At 43.6% G+C, this 14,792-nt stretch overlaps 1 protein-coding gene across 2 annotated transcripts in view; it reads right to left on the bottom strand.

Annotated features, from left to right (window-relative positions):
- Cfap61 (cilia and flagella associated protein 61) overlaps positions 1-14,792 on the bottom strand; it is a 260,144-nt gene that overhangs the window by 240,304 nt on the left and 5,048 nt on the right. For both annotated transcript variants that reach the window (XM_021156892.2, XM_021156893.2), the window contains exons 3-6: positions 7,721-7,871; positions 4,743-4,819; positions 3,913-3,980; positions 3,555-3,681 (exon numbers count right to left, since the gene is read on the bottom strand). In XM_021156892.2, coding sequence (XP_021012551.1) covers positions 3,555-3,681; positions 3,913-3,980; positions 4,743-4,819; positions 7,721-7,871 — 423 coding nt within the window. The remainder of the gene's footprint in view (positions 1-3,554; positions 3,682-3,912; positions 3,981-4,742; positions 4,820-7,720; positions 7,872-14,792) is intronic.

Below are 14,792 nucleotides of genomic sequence, written 5' to 3'. Positions count from 1 at the left end.
TGGAAAATGATAATTCATAATAGCCAAATGAGTATACTAACTATATGTAAAAAAACAAACAAACAAAAACCAAAACCAAACAACAAGAACTTTGGAGGGCCAGTAAGAAGGCACAGCAAGCAACGGTGCTTGCTGACAACCCAGAGTTCAATCCCTGGCAAGATCAAGACTCTGATCTTGGTTCAGATTTTTATCTGAGTTTCACAGTTCTTTGTAAAACTCGAGACTGAATTCAGGACCTTGCACACAGCAAGCAAGCAGTCTGCCTGCCAGTGCATTTTGCTGTTGTTTGTGCAGGAAGTATTTTGATTGAATCCTTGGATGCTGAACAGATATGGGGTGGGGGTGGGGTGCGAAGGAGGTCAACAGCACTTGCATGTGTACCTAGCTATAAATAATTCTAATCCCTAAATCTGAGAGTAATATTAACTAAGAGAAACCGTCCTTCAGATAGATAGTAAAAATGGCAGGGAAAAACTGAGAGCTTTAACAATAAAATTAAGATAAAGTTATAATAACTATTATATTTCCTAAAATAAAATTTTCATTTATGGGAATTTCTCATTTTAAAAAAAAACAAAACCGCCAATTTGTGAATATGATATCAATAAAATGTCCTTAAAGAAGGTGACTTCATGAACAGCTAAGGGTGTCCCTGCCCAGGGGGCTGCCCTTCCTGCCACTCATGAAAGAGCAAGCAGCCATACCCTCCTATCTATCAGCCTGGTGACAGCCATTCCAGGGACTTCCTGCCTCCGCACCTTTGCCCACTCTGCCCCTTTGGTTGAATTGTGATTCATCCCCCTCCCCACTCCCCAGACCAAATTCAAGGGGTCACCTTGTTTGTGAAGTCTTTTATTTCTTTTAAGTTATTTTTTTTTTCAGGGAGGCATGGTAAGATATCAGAAGGTGCATGATCTTCAGAATATAGTTTGATGAGCTTGGACAACTGCACATGTCCCCCACCAGTGCACTCTCACGGTCACCTGCCCCCTGCACGATTCCTGCTTGCCCCCTCACAGTCTCACTTTCTGTTGGATCATAGGTACCACTAACCTGATTTCTACAGACTAGCTTTATGGGTTGTGTACATCGTAAGACTGAGGTAATCAGCACATATATTTTTTTTCCCTCTATCTCCCTTCCTTTATTCAGCACGAATCTTTTTAGATTTATTCATGCTGTCACTACAGGGGCTGCTTGCTCATGTTGTTGAATGGGGTAGCATCAATTGCAAGGATTTACCACAGCCACAGTGCATACCAGTAAACACTCAAAGGGGGATTCTTAAGTGAGGAGGGCATATGAGGCTGTGTTTATTGCTCTGTGTCCTTCCCTCTTATAAACTAAATATCTTCATAGTTCATTGCAGAGAAGCCCTTCCTCCCCTTAACTCTCAGCCCTTTTGTGATATATGTGGTGCTGGCATTAACCCCAGGGAACTGCACAGGGTAGGCAAGTCTCCGGTGCCTGCAATAAATAACACTCAGTGCTTCTTGGGTTGTTACATGTAATCAGAGGTACACTAAGTGCAAGACTTACGGTAAGTCACAGACCTTCGCAACAGTTCTGTACCGTGTACATAGGACACTGCTAACAGAAAGACATGTGGCACCCACAGCATCAATTCTTTTTTGCAAACTAGCTCACTGACAAGTGGTACAACCAAGATCAGAGTCTTGATCTACCCTGTCATCATCACATGATCTTAAAAATGATGATGCAGTACAACATAGTCTTGCTTTAAAAAAAAAAAAAAAACAGCCAATTTTGATACTTCTCTAAAATATCTGTCAAATACGGAAGTGAAGAGGGTACAATTAAGTCTCCAGAAAGAAGCGATCATCTGTGTGAAGGGGCTTCCTAATGTACTCTTAGGTCAAAGCAGGCTATTGTTGTGTCCTCATAATTTTAAGCTGAAGCTCTGTTGGGGGTATAAAGGATCCTCATATGGGGTCTCAGGATGCTGCAGTAAAGTGTCCTCTTAGGCTGGCTTGTTGAGAGCACAAGTCTCCCACACATTTCCAGGAAAACCAAGAATGTTAAGCACTCAGGATTGTCCTTTCTGAGGGAAGAGCATATAGCCTGTGGGTCAGGAGGTTTTCCATCCTGATAGCTGGGATGGAGAGGTCTCATGTTGTTATGCTAGTCAGCACCACACAGCTGTGTAGAAAGCTGGGAACCGAAGGTGATGAATAGCCTGGTGATCTGTGTTATCTGATGTGCCAGGCCATACCAAGCTTCTGAACCAGGGGTGGCTCAGATCCCAAATGACCTTTACAGCCAGAGACTCCTCCAAGCTCCCAAAACCAGGACAACCAGGACCGGAGATACCTAATAGTCTAAATGGCCTTTATATCATCTATACAGCCAGGGGCTCCCCCCAAGTTCCCTCAACCATGACTAGAGGTGGCTAATAGCCCAAATAACATCTATCCTGTATGTATGACTGAGACCAGCCCAGATCCTTTCTTTCTTAGGCTCTTAAGCTAATACAGGTAACCCATCTCCAGAACCCATCTTGTTGGAAGCAATGACATGTACCCTGAGTTGAGCTTTGATATATTTACTCTCTTCATGCACCAGGGATTATATTACACTAGGAATCTTTTTTCCAAATTATACTGTGTTTAAATATACTGGCAATAAACCACGTGGCATCAGACTCCTTGAAGTTTGATCCAGGTTGACCAAGGTCAATCTGAACCAAAATTTCATTCTCATCTCTTCGAGGTCCATTGCCCGACCTGTCTACACCTGCAGGGACTCTCCTTCACTGGCTGTCTACGATGGCTCACATACACAGCTGTGTGGTGCTGACTAGCATAACAACATGAGACCTCTCCATCCCAGCTATCAGGATGGAAAACCTCCTGACCCACAGCTGACTTCCTTCAGATCAAGCATCCAAAGAGAACCAGGCAGAAGCTTCCAAGACTTAGAGCACTCTTCCACCAAGCTGTGCTGGTGAGAGCAGTCACAGCCTCCCCGAGTCACACAGAAGGCATGCTCTGCCCACCAACTGACAAGAGGACTGACTGGTAAAGTCACACTGTAATGAGGGAAGCAGGGTTTAAGATAAAACAGGGCTATCTTGGAAAACATAATTTGCTACAGCTATTCCCTTAAACTGCTACACTTGGGGGATGACATGGAACACTGATAGTAAAGACTCCAACTGGAAAATTCCTCTTAGAGACAATATCATCCTTATTCATTAAGTGTCAGAACACAGGTGGGTTTTACTAGGAAAACTAAATCGGCAGATTCATCTTCAAATTTGTTTTCATAGTTTTTTAACTCTCTGCAGGATTAAAGACTGCATTTTAGAACCCCCTAGCAGTAAATGCATAAATTCTGCAGCACACAGAACCAAATGAAAATCACCAGATAGTCTTGCTAATTATGCTGTCCAAGAGACTCTAGGAATCCTTGAATGAATGGTATGAGTATCATAAAAATTTAATCTACCTAAATGAGGATCCCTTTAAAAAGTCTCATAAAAATGACCGTCCCGAGAGGTTTACATTACATAGGCGCTGTGCCAACCGTACCTGGCTTTGCGAATATGCAGCTGAGGGTAGTGGTTGTGCCTGTGACATATGTGCACTGCAAAGTCTTCATTATAGTTCAGACATGGAATGTTCCCCACTTGGTCAAACACAGTTATCAGAGTTGAGCCTAAATCACAGAAAGAAAGAACCATGTCCTTGTTTTTATCAAGGGTTAGCTTTAGGGTTTCAAAACAAAATGTGGTCCCCATTCCACGGGGAGCCTTACTGGTCATAATCAAGAATACACGTGAGATGCTTCAAGTCTCGCGACCAATCTTCTTTCCCATTCACAAGTGTCCTACTTTAAGCTGAAGTTACCTGTCAGCCCCTGGGGACACTGGACTGCTGAGGACCTTACCTAGGCTCAAATATGTTGGCACTATAAGGAATATGAAGTACAGTTCTGGTACTGCCTTGAACACAGTCCTGGAGAGGAAAGACAGGATGGGACCGTGTTAGTAACAAAGCAGTCACACTCCCTGCCCATGAGGAAACGAGGTGTCTAGAAAATCACATGGGCTCAGTTGCTCCCCGCCAGCCAAGGCCATCGCATCTCCCAGGCTACTTTCTTCTCCCTCTACTTTTCCTTCCATTCCAAAGAGCTCCTCTCCTGCCAGTCGGGTGGGGGGGCCTCAGGAATAAAAGGGCACGATGTCCGAGCGGCATACCAGATTTCTGCTGACATTAACCTTTGACCTGGCATCTGGATGGTCTGGTGTGACATTACATAGTGACCTGAAAGCTGAGCCCCCCACCCACCCTATCCGGGGGTCTGCACAGGCTGTCAGAGATGAATCACCATGACTCGAAGGATGCTCTCATCCTTCCCCACACCCTGTTATTCAGGATGCTACTGCAGCCTGTTGTGACCATACGAACTTCTAAAGAGAGGGCCGAGGAAATCTAATTTTGAAAACATGTAAGTTGGTGAGGCTTGACTCTTTCCTGACCACCCCCATCCATTTCTTTAAATTACTGTACTACCTGTTGGCCTCAGAGGTTAGCAATTTAAAATGACTTGCTAGACAGCAAATTTAAAGAATTCAATTATTTTCTTTAATGTCGCTAGTAAAGTAAGAGGATTGGTATCATGATAAACTACAAGCAAATTAAATGCTTCATGTCATTTGAAAACTATTTCATAGGGCATCTTTCATGGTCGCCATCTATAAGATCCCCTCCACTCACCGAATGATTTCTTTGAGGCAGCCAGTGGCATATTCATCCACAGCCACAAAGAAGTGCATAAACAGTGTGTTCAGAGGCTGCAGGGGTAAAAAAGACGGGCGTGAAAGGGTGGACCCAAACAGAGCAGGGCTCAGGGCAGTCCCAAGGGCAGAGCTGGACAGCATCTGTGGGTGACAGCTTACAGCAAAGTGACAACACACCCAGAAAGCAGTCTGAGCCCCCTGGACACTTCACTCACTGCCTTCTGTCTGACGAGCACAGAATTATTTAAGGAAATGTGGACTCTGAGTCTAGAGTACCCAGCCCTTACTCCTGCCCTCATGGATGAATTGTGGGTAGGGAAGAGCCTGCAGGGGAGTGAAATCGATTATGGACTCCGTAGTCTTGCCTTTGGGGGTGTCTATGCCAAGTGAAAAACAATCACCCTTTGCCCGGGGCTCCTGAGCCAGCAGCTGCTGCTCTATTCATGAGACACGGGGGAGAGATTCTCTTATGAAACTGAACGATGGAAGGCAGATGCCACGCTAGGAATCTAAAGCCTTTTGTTGTTGTTGTTGTTCAACATTCCCAGAGTCCAAATCAAATTATTACTCCTGGGATCTAGAAAACCTGGGAGTTAAAAACTCAGAGAAGCAAGACTCTCACATGGCTTTCAGCAGCCAAGCTTTAAGATATCCATCCTTTTAACCTTTGGAGATTAACTAACGTAAACAATAACAGTCCTCCCATATAGCCATCTCGGTCCCTGTGTTCATGAGCATTCTAGAAATAACTCAAACTTAGCTGGTTGCTCATAGTAGTGCTGGCATTTGCACTGGGAGAGTGGGAACTCTCTGTTTCTCCATTTCCTAGTAAAGCTGCCTTCCTTCCGTATCAGTTTCAGATATTGGTTCCTAGACCTCTGCAGATACCAAAATTGATGGATGCTCAACTCTGGTCTCTCTCTCAAATGGCATAGTATTTGTGTACAACTAGCATATGTCTCTGATGTGCCTATCTTAAGTGTGGCTCGAGGGGATGTTCTACCGTGTTGTTTGGAAATAACAAGAAGCTCTGTATGTGTTCAATTCATGTACAAATTTTAAAAAGCAACACTTTCCATCACTAGGCGGCTGAATCCATAGGTGTGGAACCTGAAGATGAAAAGAGTTGACTGTAGTTTTCTAGGTAGCCTTGGGTAACTACCTAGCTATGTGCTGTCTCCACTTCTGTTAGACGGTGGTGTGTGACTCAGAAGCACTCAGCAGGAATTGACAAGAATTGTGATTTTGACCTGTGACCTTGAAAATTCCCCAAAAGCACAAAGCACAAACTCCAAATCCAGATAACAACATACAATAGGGTCCTAAGCATTTTCTATGTGTTAATCCTTTAATCCCATAACCTTTCTGAGCATCTGCTTAGCATTGATCAGGGCTGGCCTTGGGAGTATATGGCTTGCTGCTTGCTCGATTTATCTAGAAAATTCAGGATTTGCTCTCTAAACCTCTTTAAGACAAAAACCATTACTTGGTTGCAAATGCTAATGGGATAGACAATACGCTGAGGATTTAATTAAGGCTTAACCAGTGCTGCTCAGAAGAAAAGTAACGTTACAGATGCAAAGCAAAATTCCACATTTTCTGGCAAATACGTTGTAAAAGAATAGAGTTGGGGCTGGGGAGATGACTCCATGGGTAAAAGTGCTTGCACAGCAAGCATGAAGATCTGAGTTCAAATCCCCAACACGCACACAGAAAAGAGACATGTAACCCCCCTGCCTGGAATCCTGGCATTCCTACGTGACCATAGGAGGAGGAGAAAGGCAAATGCCTGGGAGCTTGAGGTCCAGTTGCCTTGGCATGGCAGCAGAAAACGACCAACTGAGACCCTGGCACAAATAAGGTGGAAGCAAAGACTGACACCTAAGACTGCCCTGACCTCCACAGACATGCCATGTCATATATTCAGCAACATTTACACATATGAATGTGCACATACATACACGTCCTAGGCATAAGCACACATATACCCAAGCATAAGGATGAATGAGCATGTTGGTTTTAAATATTTTATTTAACATAATATGTTCATTATATAATTAACACATAATATGAAAATTATTATATTTGATTATTTATTTGCTTTGAGACAGGTCTTGTGACAGAGACCTGGCTGGCCACTTGAGCTCACAGCAATCCTCCTGACTCAGCCTTTCAATTATTGTGATCACAGGCATATGTGACCATACCTAGATTATTAATATAAAAAAAAACTCAGCTGGGCGTGGTGGCGCACGTCTTTAATCCCAGCACTCGGGAGGCAGAGGCAGGTGGATTTCTGAGTTCAAGGCCAGCCTGGTCTACAAAGTGAGTTCCAGGACAGCCAGGGCTATACAGAGAAACCCTGTCTCAAAAAAACAAAAAACAAAAACAAAAACAAAAAAAACCCCACCTCACTAAGGGCAAACATCACACATTTTTTTCTACTGAGAACTTCAAATCAAGTGTGTTTTATATTTATAGCACATCCTAGTTCAGACTAGCTAACTTCAAATCCATAATGGCCTCCTAAAATCAAAGACACCAGACTCTACCAGGGCATTTTAAATGTTACAAAATATGACTAAATCTGAGGCTCTGTTGTCATTTCTAGGGCAACTGCCTAGGTGACAGGGGATATCACAGACATCACGCAAGGACACGGAGACAGCAGTGGGATGTGCGTATCTGACACACAAATTCCTTGCTTACAGCTCTTATTACTGTAAAAGCACAAGGTAGGCCATGGAGGCAGCTGGCTGATGAGGCCACCATGTACCCACCCTGTACACTCTGGCCTCCTGGACTCCAGCTTTCTACCACTTGTTTTTTAACTGTTCAAATGCTTTCTGCATCAGCTGAGGTTCTCAACCCAGAAACTAACTGACACTTGTCAGAAACCAGGTCCTCCCTTCCACAGTCGGATTGTTCTAACCAACGTGCTTTGTGCTTTCTTACTGTGCATGGGATTTCTCTGTCAAGTTCCCTGAACAATGGGATCCAGTTGTCCTGCTTGGCGACGTTCCAGTTGGGATAGTCCAAGAAGATGGAGTGAGCCATGATCTCCTCCTTGTCATTGCAGACAGTAACAGCGAGGTTTGCCTTTTCTCTGTGAAAATGCACACATGAACAGAGACAATTAAAAGTGAGGTGAAGGCAGGTCGACTCCTTCTTCCTCTAGTCTACTGGAGCTTGGGACCTGCTGCTGCCCATTACACCTGGTGCGGGGGGGGGGGGGAACAGTGTTGCTGAAAGTTAGGCTGTGCTTGTTTGGGGTGGGGGGTGTGTATGACATCATTGGGTTGTTATTTAAAATTATGTTTTGCCAGAAGTGTTGTGCTTATCATAGTAAGCATCTGAAAGCCTTCCTTGGCATTCTGGGCAGAAGACCTTTCCATTCCACACTTTCTCCTAACACGGTTACAGTGGCCAACTGTCCTTTGCTGAGACTGAGGTGATACTCGGGATATGAGCCGTCATGCCAAAAGCCAGCGAAGTCCTGGGCAACCTGGGATGGGCTGGTCTCCTGCACACAGTTAGCAAAGCTGTGTTTACTCCCAGATTTGTTGGCATTCTTAGGCAGTTTCTCTAAGCCCAGAGCCCACGTCCCAAGTCAGACTCACATAGCGCCTAAGCATCTGTGGTCACCAGTTCACGCTCTACTGCTGTGATAAACACCAGGACCAAAGGAAAATCAGGGAGAGAAGGGTTTATTTCACCTTACACTTCCAGGTCGCAGACCATCAATCACTAAGGAAAGTCAGGGCAGGAGCTCAAGGCAGGAACTTATAGGAGAAACCACCGAGGAAGGCTGCTTACTGGCATGCTCTCAGTTCACACTCAGCACACATCTATGCCTGAGTGTGCACCCTCGAGATCTCGCTTCTCTCTTCCTCACCCCCCACCCTCGGGATTAAACTTTTGAATCCAGTGTTTCACCAATGTTAGCTAAATACTCTGTGCTATATCTCTAGTTCCTCTGCTAACTTCCTTTTATTTAAGGTTTATTTTTAAGTTTATTTATTTATTTATATGCATGTAGAAACCCTGAGGTGTTGAATACCCTGGAGATGGCTGGGAATTGAACCTGGGTCCTCTGGAAGAGCAACAAGTGCCCTTAAGTGATGACTAATCTCTCCAGCACCAAGCTACCTTTTTCATTCCAGGCACCGCTCAGTGTGGTGGTCCTTCTCTATCAATTAGAACTCAAGAAAATGCTCACAGACCCTCCCCTGGGGCCAAGAAGATGGCAGCGGTTCCTGAACTGAGGGTCCTCAACCTGACAACCAAGACCTGCCACCATGCAGCAGCGTCCACTGATCTTGATGCAGAACTAGAGACCCAGAGGGGTCTCATGTAAGTTAAGATTTCCTGGGACCTTCATCAGTCACAGTGTAAGAAGTGGTACCTTCCAGCACTTAGGAGGGTGGACTGTCCCAAGGAACTGTCTCGACATCCTAGCTACCTGCCAGCCCTGTGACAGCAAATGCTGTGACTCACTGTGCAGCTTATCACAGGAAGAACACTTGCATATAAACCGACAGGCAATTTTCACTTGCGTAACTGAATGAAGTTGAGCATCATCCTAAAGACCACTTCAGAGTCAGATGTCAGGAGTTACTGCGCTTTACAACCACCCCTCAGGGCATCTCCAGAGGGCCCAGTGCCCTCCTTTGACATCCAAGGGGACCAGGCATGCATGCGGTGCACACACAGACAGGCAGGGAAAACACTCACTTATATAAAATAAATAAATCTTAAAAGAAGAAAATAAACACAAGTGTGGACTCCATACTGTGTGTAGCCCATTTTTTTCTACTTGATCTCAAATCATTTGACTAAAACAGTTCATCAAGCAGCTCACTCTCTCTTGCTCTCTCTCTCTCTCTCTCTCTCTCTCTCTCTCTCTCTCACACACACACACACACACACACACACACACCACCCCTTGTGCTTAGCTTCATAATTTTCTCTGAATCAATTCACATTGGGCTTACATAAAAATATTTTATGGGAATATTGGAAGGGAAATGGGAAAACATTCTCCTCTGCTATCAATGGGAAGTAATTCTAAAACATCTTTGAACTAAAATTGTGTGCATGCAGTGAGACCTCTTTGGAGTCCATTATGTATGTATATGGACATCTTTAGGAAACACTGTCCTGGGGATGGTGATCCCAGCACCGACCACTTCTGGCCCTCTTCATGGGAAGTTCGAGTGACACAGATCTTCCCCCTCAGCCATGGGGGAAATAAACCAGGATACACATGGTCCAAAAGCCCTCCTCAAGACAAATCTAATGAAAGAAAGGTCCTGTAGATTTCAGGAATATAGTATCCATGCAAGGGGTCCACTGACAAGAAAATGCAAGCCCATAACCTCTCAATTCAACAAAGACTTTTCCTCCCCCAACTCCCTTGGGCTTTTCTGCCCTAGGCCATAACCTACCTGAGAGCCATCCTTCTAGTTCATGTGAAAAAAACACCCATCACACAAAAACCAGCATGGATCAGATATGACCATCACACCAGTGGCGGGAAGAGGTAGGCAAGAACTGAGCACAGGGAGCTGCCATTGCCCTGCGGGGGGTAGGGGGGGGGAGCAAGGGACAAAGTGTTCCTGGAATCTCAATTTTAACTTGAAATGCATTTATCCATGGGAACCGTAGGGTGGTGCTTGGGTTCTATAGCACAATTAACACGGTGCCATACTGCACAGACATTATGGATTAAATAAGCTTTTGTGGGTTGGCCCGGGAAGCCAGCCAGGAACAACTTTGTTTCAATGGGGAAAATGCACTATAATTTCCAAATAGCTGCCATAATAAAAAGAGACTTTTGTAGCATTATCCTTTTGTGTACATAATTTCCATTTGTTACTGCCCCTCAGTCATTGTGCCCTGCTAGGGACAGATAAAAAACATTCTGGGATCAAAAGTGGGGTTATGGAGGATAGATAAAACCCATTCTAGGGTAGGGGGAGGAAGAAAATGGCAGTAAGAGACGTCATGCTTTTGAAAGATAGGATTTAAACTGTTCTTTGTATACATGTACATAGCATGTCTGTGTCTATACATGATAGATGCATGTATGGCATGTACTTCACACAAATGTCATGAAAGCTCAAGGATATTGAATTCCAGCAATGAAAACCAGAACTACTTTCTTCGGAGTAACAACTGTCTCATTTGCTCCACTGGCTTAAGGAACCTTTTCCAAAGGCAGGCAAAACTTATTTCAAGAGTACTTGGTGGGGATCTTGGTGAGGCAGCATCCTTTCTGCTCCGTTTTAAGCGAGTGAGCAAGAGACCTCTGTTCACTGGATTCATCACACACAGATGGGAGGCTGGGATGGGGCTCTGCTCATCCAGGCCACTGTGTGATGTCTGCTCTCAGCATGGGAGCTTCAGTTCCCGCCCTGACTCATCTGCCTTGACCAGTCTACTCGTTTTTATCCTGGTCAGTTCTACTCATTTCTTTGTGAATAAGGGGGAAAAAAAACCCTAAATAGATGAGAAAAGAAATCACTGTTTTGAGAAATGTCTCAAAAAAGAATCAGTCATTAGGCCTTCGGGTCAGCCTGGCAAAGGGCCAGGAATTAGCCTGCAAAATGAAAGAGGGGTGGGTTTGGGAGCAGATGTTCTTGATGCTGCAGGAAATGAAAATGTAAATTTACCTTTTCTCTTGAAGTATGCTGGCCTCTAAGGCTGCTCATACTTTATAAGGATCACATTTTATTTAACACGACTGTTTCTGGCCTTGAACTCCACAACACTTTTGTCTCGATCTCCCAAGTACTAGGATCACAGGCACTGTGTCCCCTTGTCTGACTTACATATAGACTTGCAGTCTCACCACACCTTTCCACATGGCATAGCTGCACTTTCCTATCTACTAACTGAGGAAGTAAAAATTGCTCCAAGATCCAGCTTACCTTCAGGCCTAACTGGCTGCCGAATGTCAAGCCTTTGTGGAATTAGCACATGGCTTAATTAGTACAGGATTTGAGAAAATAGGTTTGTGGAAGCTTTCAGGAAAAGACAAAGATCTGTAGGTGGGCCTCACTTGTAAGACACACACTTCCTGCAGTCTTTGTCTGAATACCCGATTAATGATCCTGCCTTGGAGGACCAAGGAAGAGGCCGTACATTCTCTGCCCAACCTGCTGCAGCCAGATGGAGCGAGTTTGCGATGTCAGAAGGGAGCAGAGTGAAGATGGACCCAAGTTAGGATGGGAGGATGGAGTTGGCGTGGCTGAGGTGGAAGGAGATGAAGGCAGGCAAAGGCTACACTAAGTCTAAAGTATCAGCTTATGGCCCAAGGAGGCCAGTTCCCCAAGGAAAACAAGATACTTCCTTGCAGGTCTGTCCTCAGTGTTAGATACTAACCATGCTGGAGCCACAAATTCGTCCAAAACTAATTCCAGACTTTGTAAGGTGGGAAGTTGCTATGTACATCTATTGTCTTATCTGTACTGGTTTTAGAAAATGGTCACAGCGCCACTTATAAAATGGCACAGCCTTTCTCAGAAGCCCTTTCTGCCTTGTCATCATCATCAAGCTCTCATACACACTGGGTATCTCTCTCTCTCTCCCACTCCCTGCTTAGGATAGAGTCTCTCTACATAGTCTTAGCTGTCCTGGAACTCACAATGTAGTCCAAGTTGACCTCGAACTCACAGAGATTCTCCTGCCTTTGCCTCCCAAGTACTGGGATTAAAAATCTGCACCACTACACCCAGCATACATGGGTCTCTTTATAGGATTCAAATTGGCCAATCAAGGTCTGACAATACCGTGGCCATCGCTGTACTATCCCCAGAGTTATACCTAGGAATCTTTGTTGAACATGTCTCTCTATTGAGTTTCCTTCTTCCAGGTTTGTTCGACTCTTTTGCTTTCCAACATGAATTTGGAGTTTTGTTATCAAGTTCAACAAACAATCCTTGGTGGTTGGCTTTGCCCATTTGTGACTTTAAATCTTCATATCTAAAAGGCAGTAACCCCCTTGATTTATATAATTTTTCTTTAATAGCTTTCAGAAATTGACAATATCCCCCAAGAACATAGGGGTGATCATGTCAGTTTTAGACTAGATACTTTATATTCTTTGGCATAAGTGTAGATGCCTGACATTTCCAAACTATCTACAGCTAGTTCTGTTTATGAAAATGCATTTACTTTAATTTGATGACTTGGCAGCTGGCAACTTTAAACTTCAATGTTAAGTCTAATTATTATTTTTTACATATTCCTTCTGATGTTCTACATAGCGAATAAATCACCCCAGGCTCAAGAAACACCATGGAAGAGGGAGTGGAAAAAACATGAGGGATGGAAAGATGGCTTAGTAGTTAAGACCACTCACTGCTCTTACAGAGGAGCAAAGTTCAATTCCCAGCACCCACTCGGCGGCTCACAACCATCTCTGATCTCACCCATACACAGAAAATCAAAATATGTGTTAATGTGAGGAGGATGGGACGAGGTTCTCTGAAATACTGTCTTTGGCTAGAACAAGGCCATTGTACTCATGAGCTTACTGCAGGGATGTTTAACTATACAAAGCCAAGTGAACCTGATGTTAACATCCCAGCAGGCAGGAAAAACCAGATTCAGTAGGTTAAAAATGGAAAGGGCTGTGGAAGGGGCGGGGACGGATGGACATGAAGGTGGGAAGGGATGTTCTAGGAAGAGTGGGAAGGAGGAGTTGGTTAACAAGACTGAGACATATTATATACATGTCCATAATTATCAAAGAATAAATAATGGGACAAAAACAAAGAATAAATCATTTGCCAATAAGTAATCTATTTTGTTTTCTCAGCTGTCAACATGTACCGTTTTGTTTTACTTTAGTTTTGCTGTTTTAAGAAAAGGTCTTCCTAAGTAACCCAGGGTGGCCTTGAACTCACAATTCTCCTGCCTTAGTCTCTTGAGTGCTGGGATTGCAGGTGTACGCCATCATACGGCATGCTTTATTTCTTACTGCAGTAGTTAAGAAATCCAGTTCAGTGTCAAATAAAAGACATGGTGACAGAAAACTTCACACCATTTATAGAGGAAAAGAACTTCGTCTAATATATTATCATGGCAGTAAATGGTTTTATAGCTTCAGCATGTTAAGGGAGTTCTTATGTTGAGTTATAAGTAAGAATAACTTTAAATTTATCAGATATTATTATATTATATATATTTATGTTAAATACATATGAATAGTATATTATACTATATTATGTTATATTAAATCAGGTATCGAGATAATTTTATTCCTTTTCTTCCTTTACTCTGTCAATGAAGCCAAGAGTTCTCACTCTTGCATGTACCAGAGACTGATGTTAAGTATCTTCCTCAGTTGTACTCCATCTTACTTTTTGAGACATGGCCTTTGCCATCTTTGCAAGCTCCTGGGGTCCTTTTGTCTTTTTCCCAGTACCGGTTTTGTTTTGGAGATCCTGGGGAGGTTGGGTTTGTTTGGGGTTTTTTGTTGTGGTTCTTGTTGGGTTTTGGTGGTGTTGATGTTGGTTTGGATTTTTGGTTGATTTGTGTGGCAAGCACTTTGCTCACTGACCCTTCTCTCCATATATATATATATATATATATATATATATACACATATATACATATACATACATATATAGATGAGAGAGAGAGAGAGAGAGACATGCATAGATGTGTTGATATAAGTGAGATACATATATATACATATGTGTATACACACATGCACACACACATACAACAGGCAGAACAAGATCTTTGAAGAAAAACATTTGTTCACATTTTCAAGTTTAGAAGGGCAAACCTGGGCTCAGCCACTTCTGTAAGCCTGACCTCCTGCAAGCCTCCCATTCTCATATATAAGATGGAAACAGCAGCTGGTACCTCAGAGAATGGTCGGAGTAACTCAATAACATAATCCTGGTCGGCACAGAGCCTGATGTAAGTTCTCAAAGCATGGTCACATTAATAATGTACCCCAGCTGATTGTACCCGAGTGGGTCAGTTGAGGTTTCAATTCAAGTTTGCTTAA

This window comes from Mus caroli, chromosome 2 (genome assembly GCF_900094665.2).
Source record: "Mus caroli chromosome 2, CAROLI_EIJ_v1.1, whole genome shotgun sequence".
NCBI lineage: Eukaryota > Metazoa > Chordata > Mammalia > Rodentia > Muridae > Mus > Mus caroli.
This window is presented reverse-complemented; position numbering and strand designations above follow the sequence as displayed.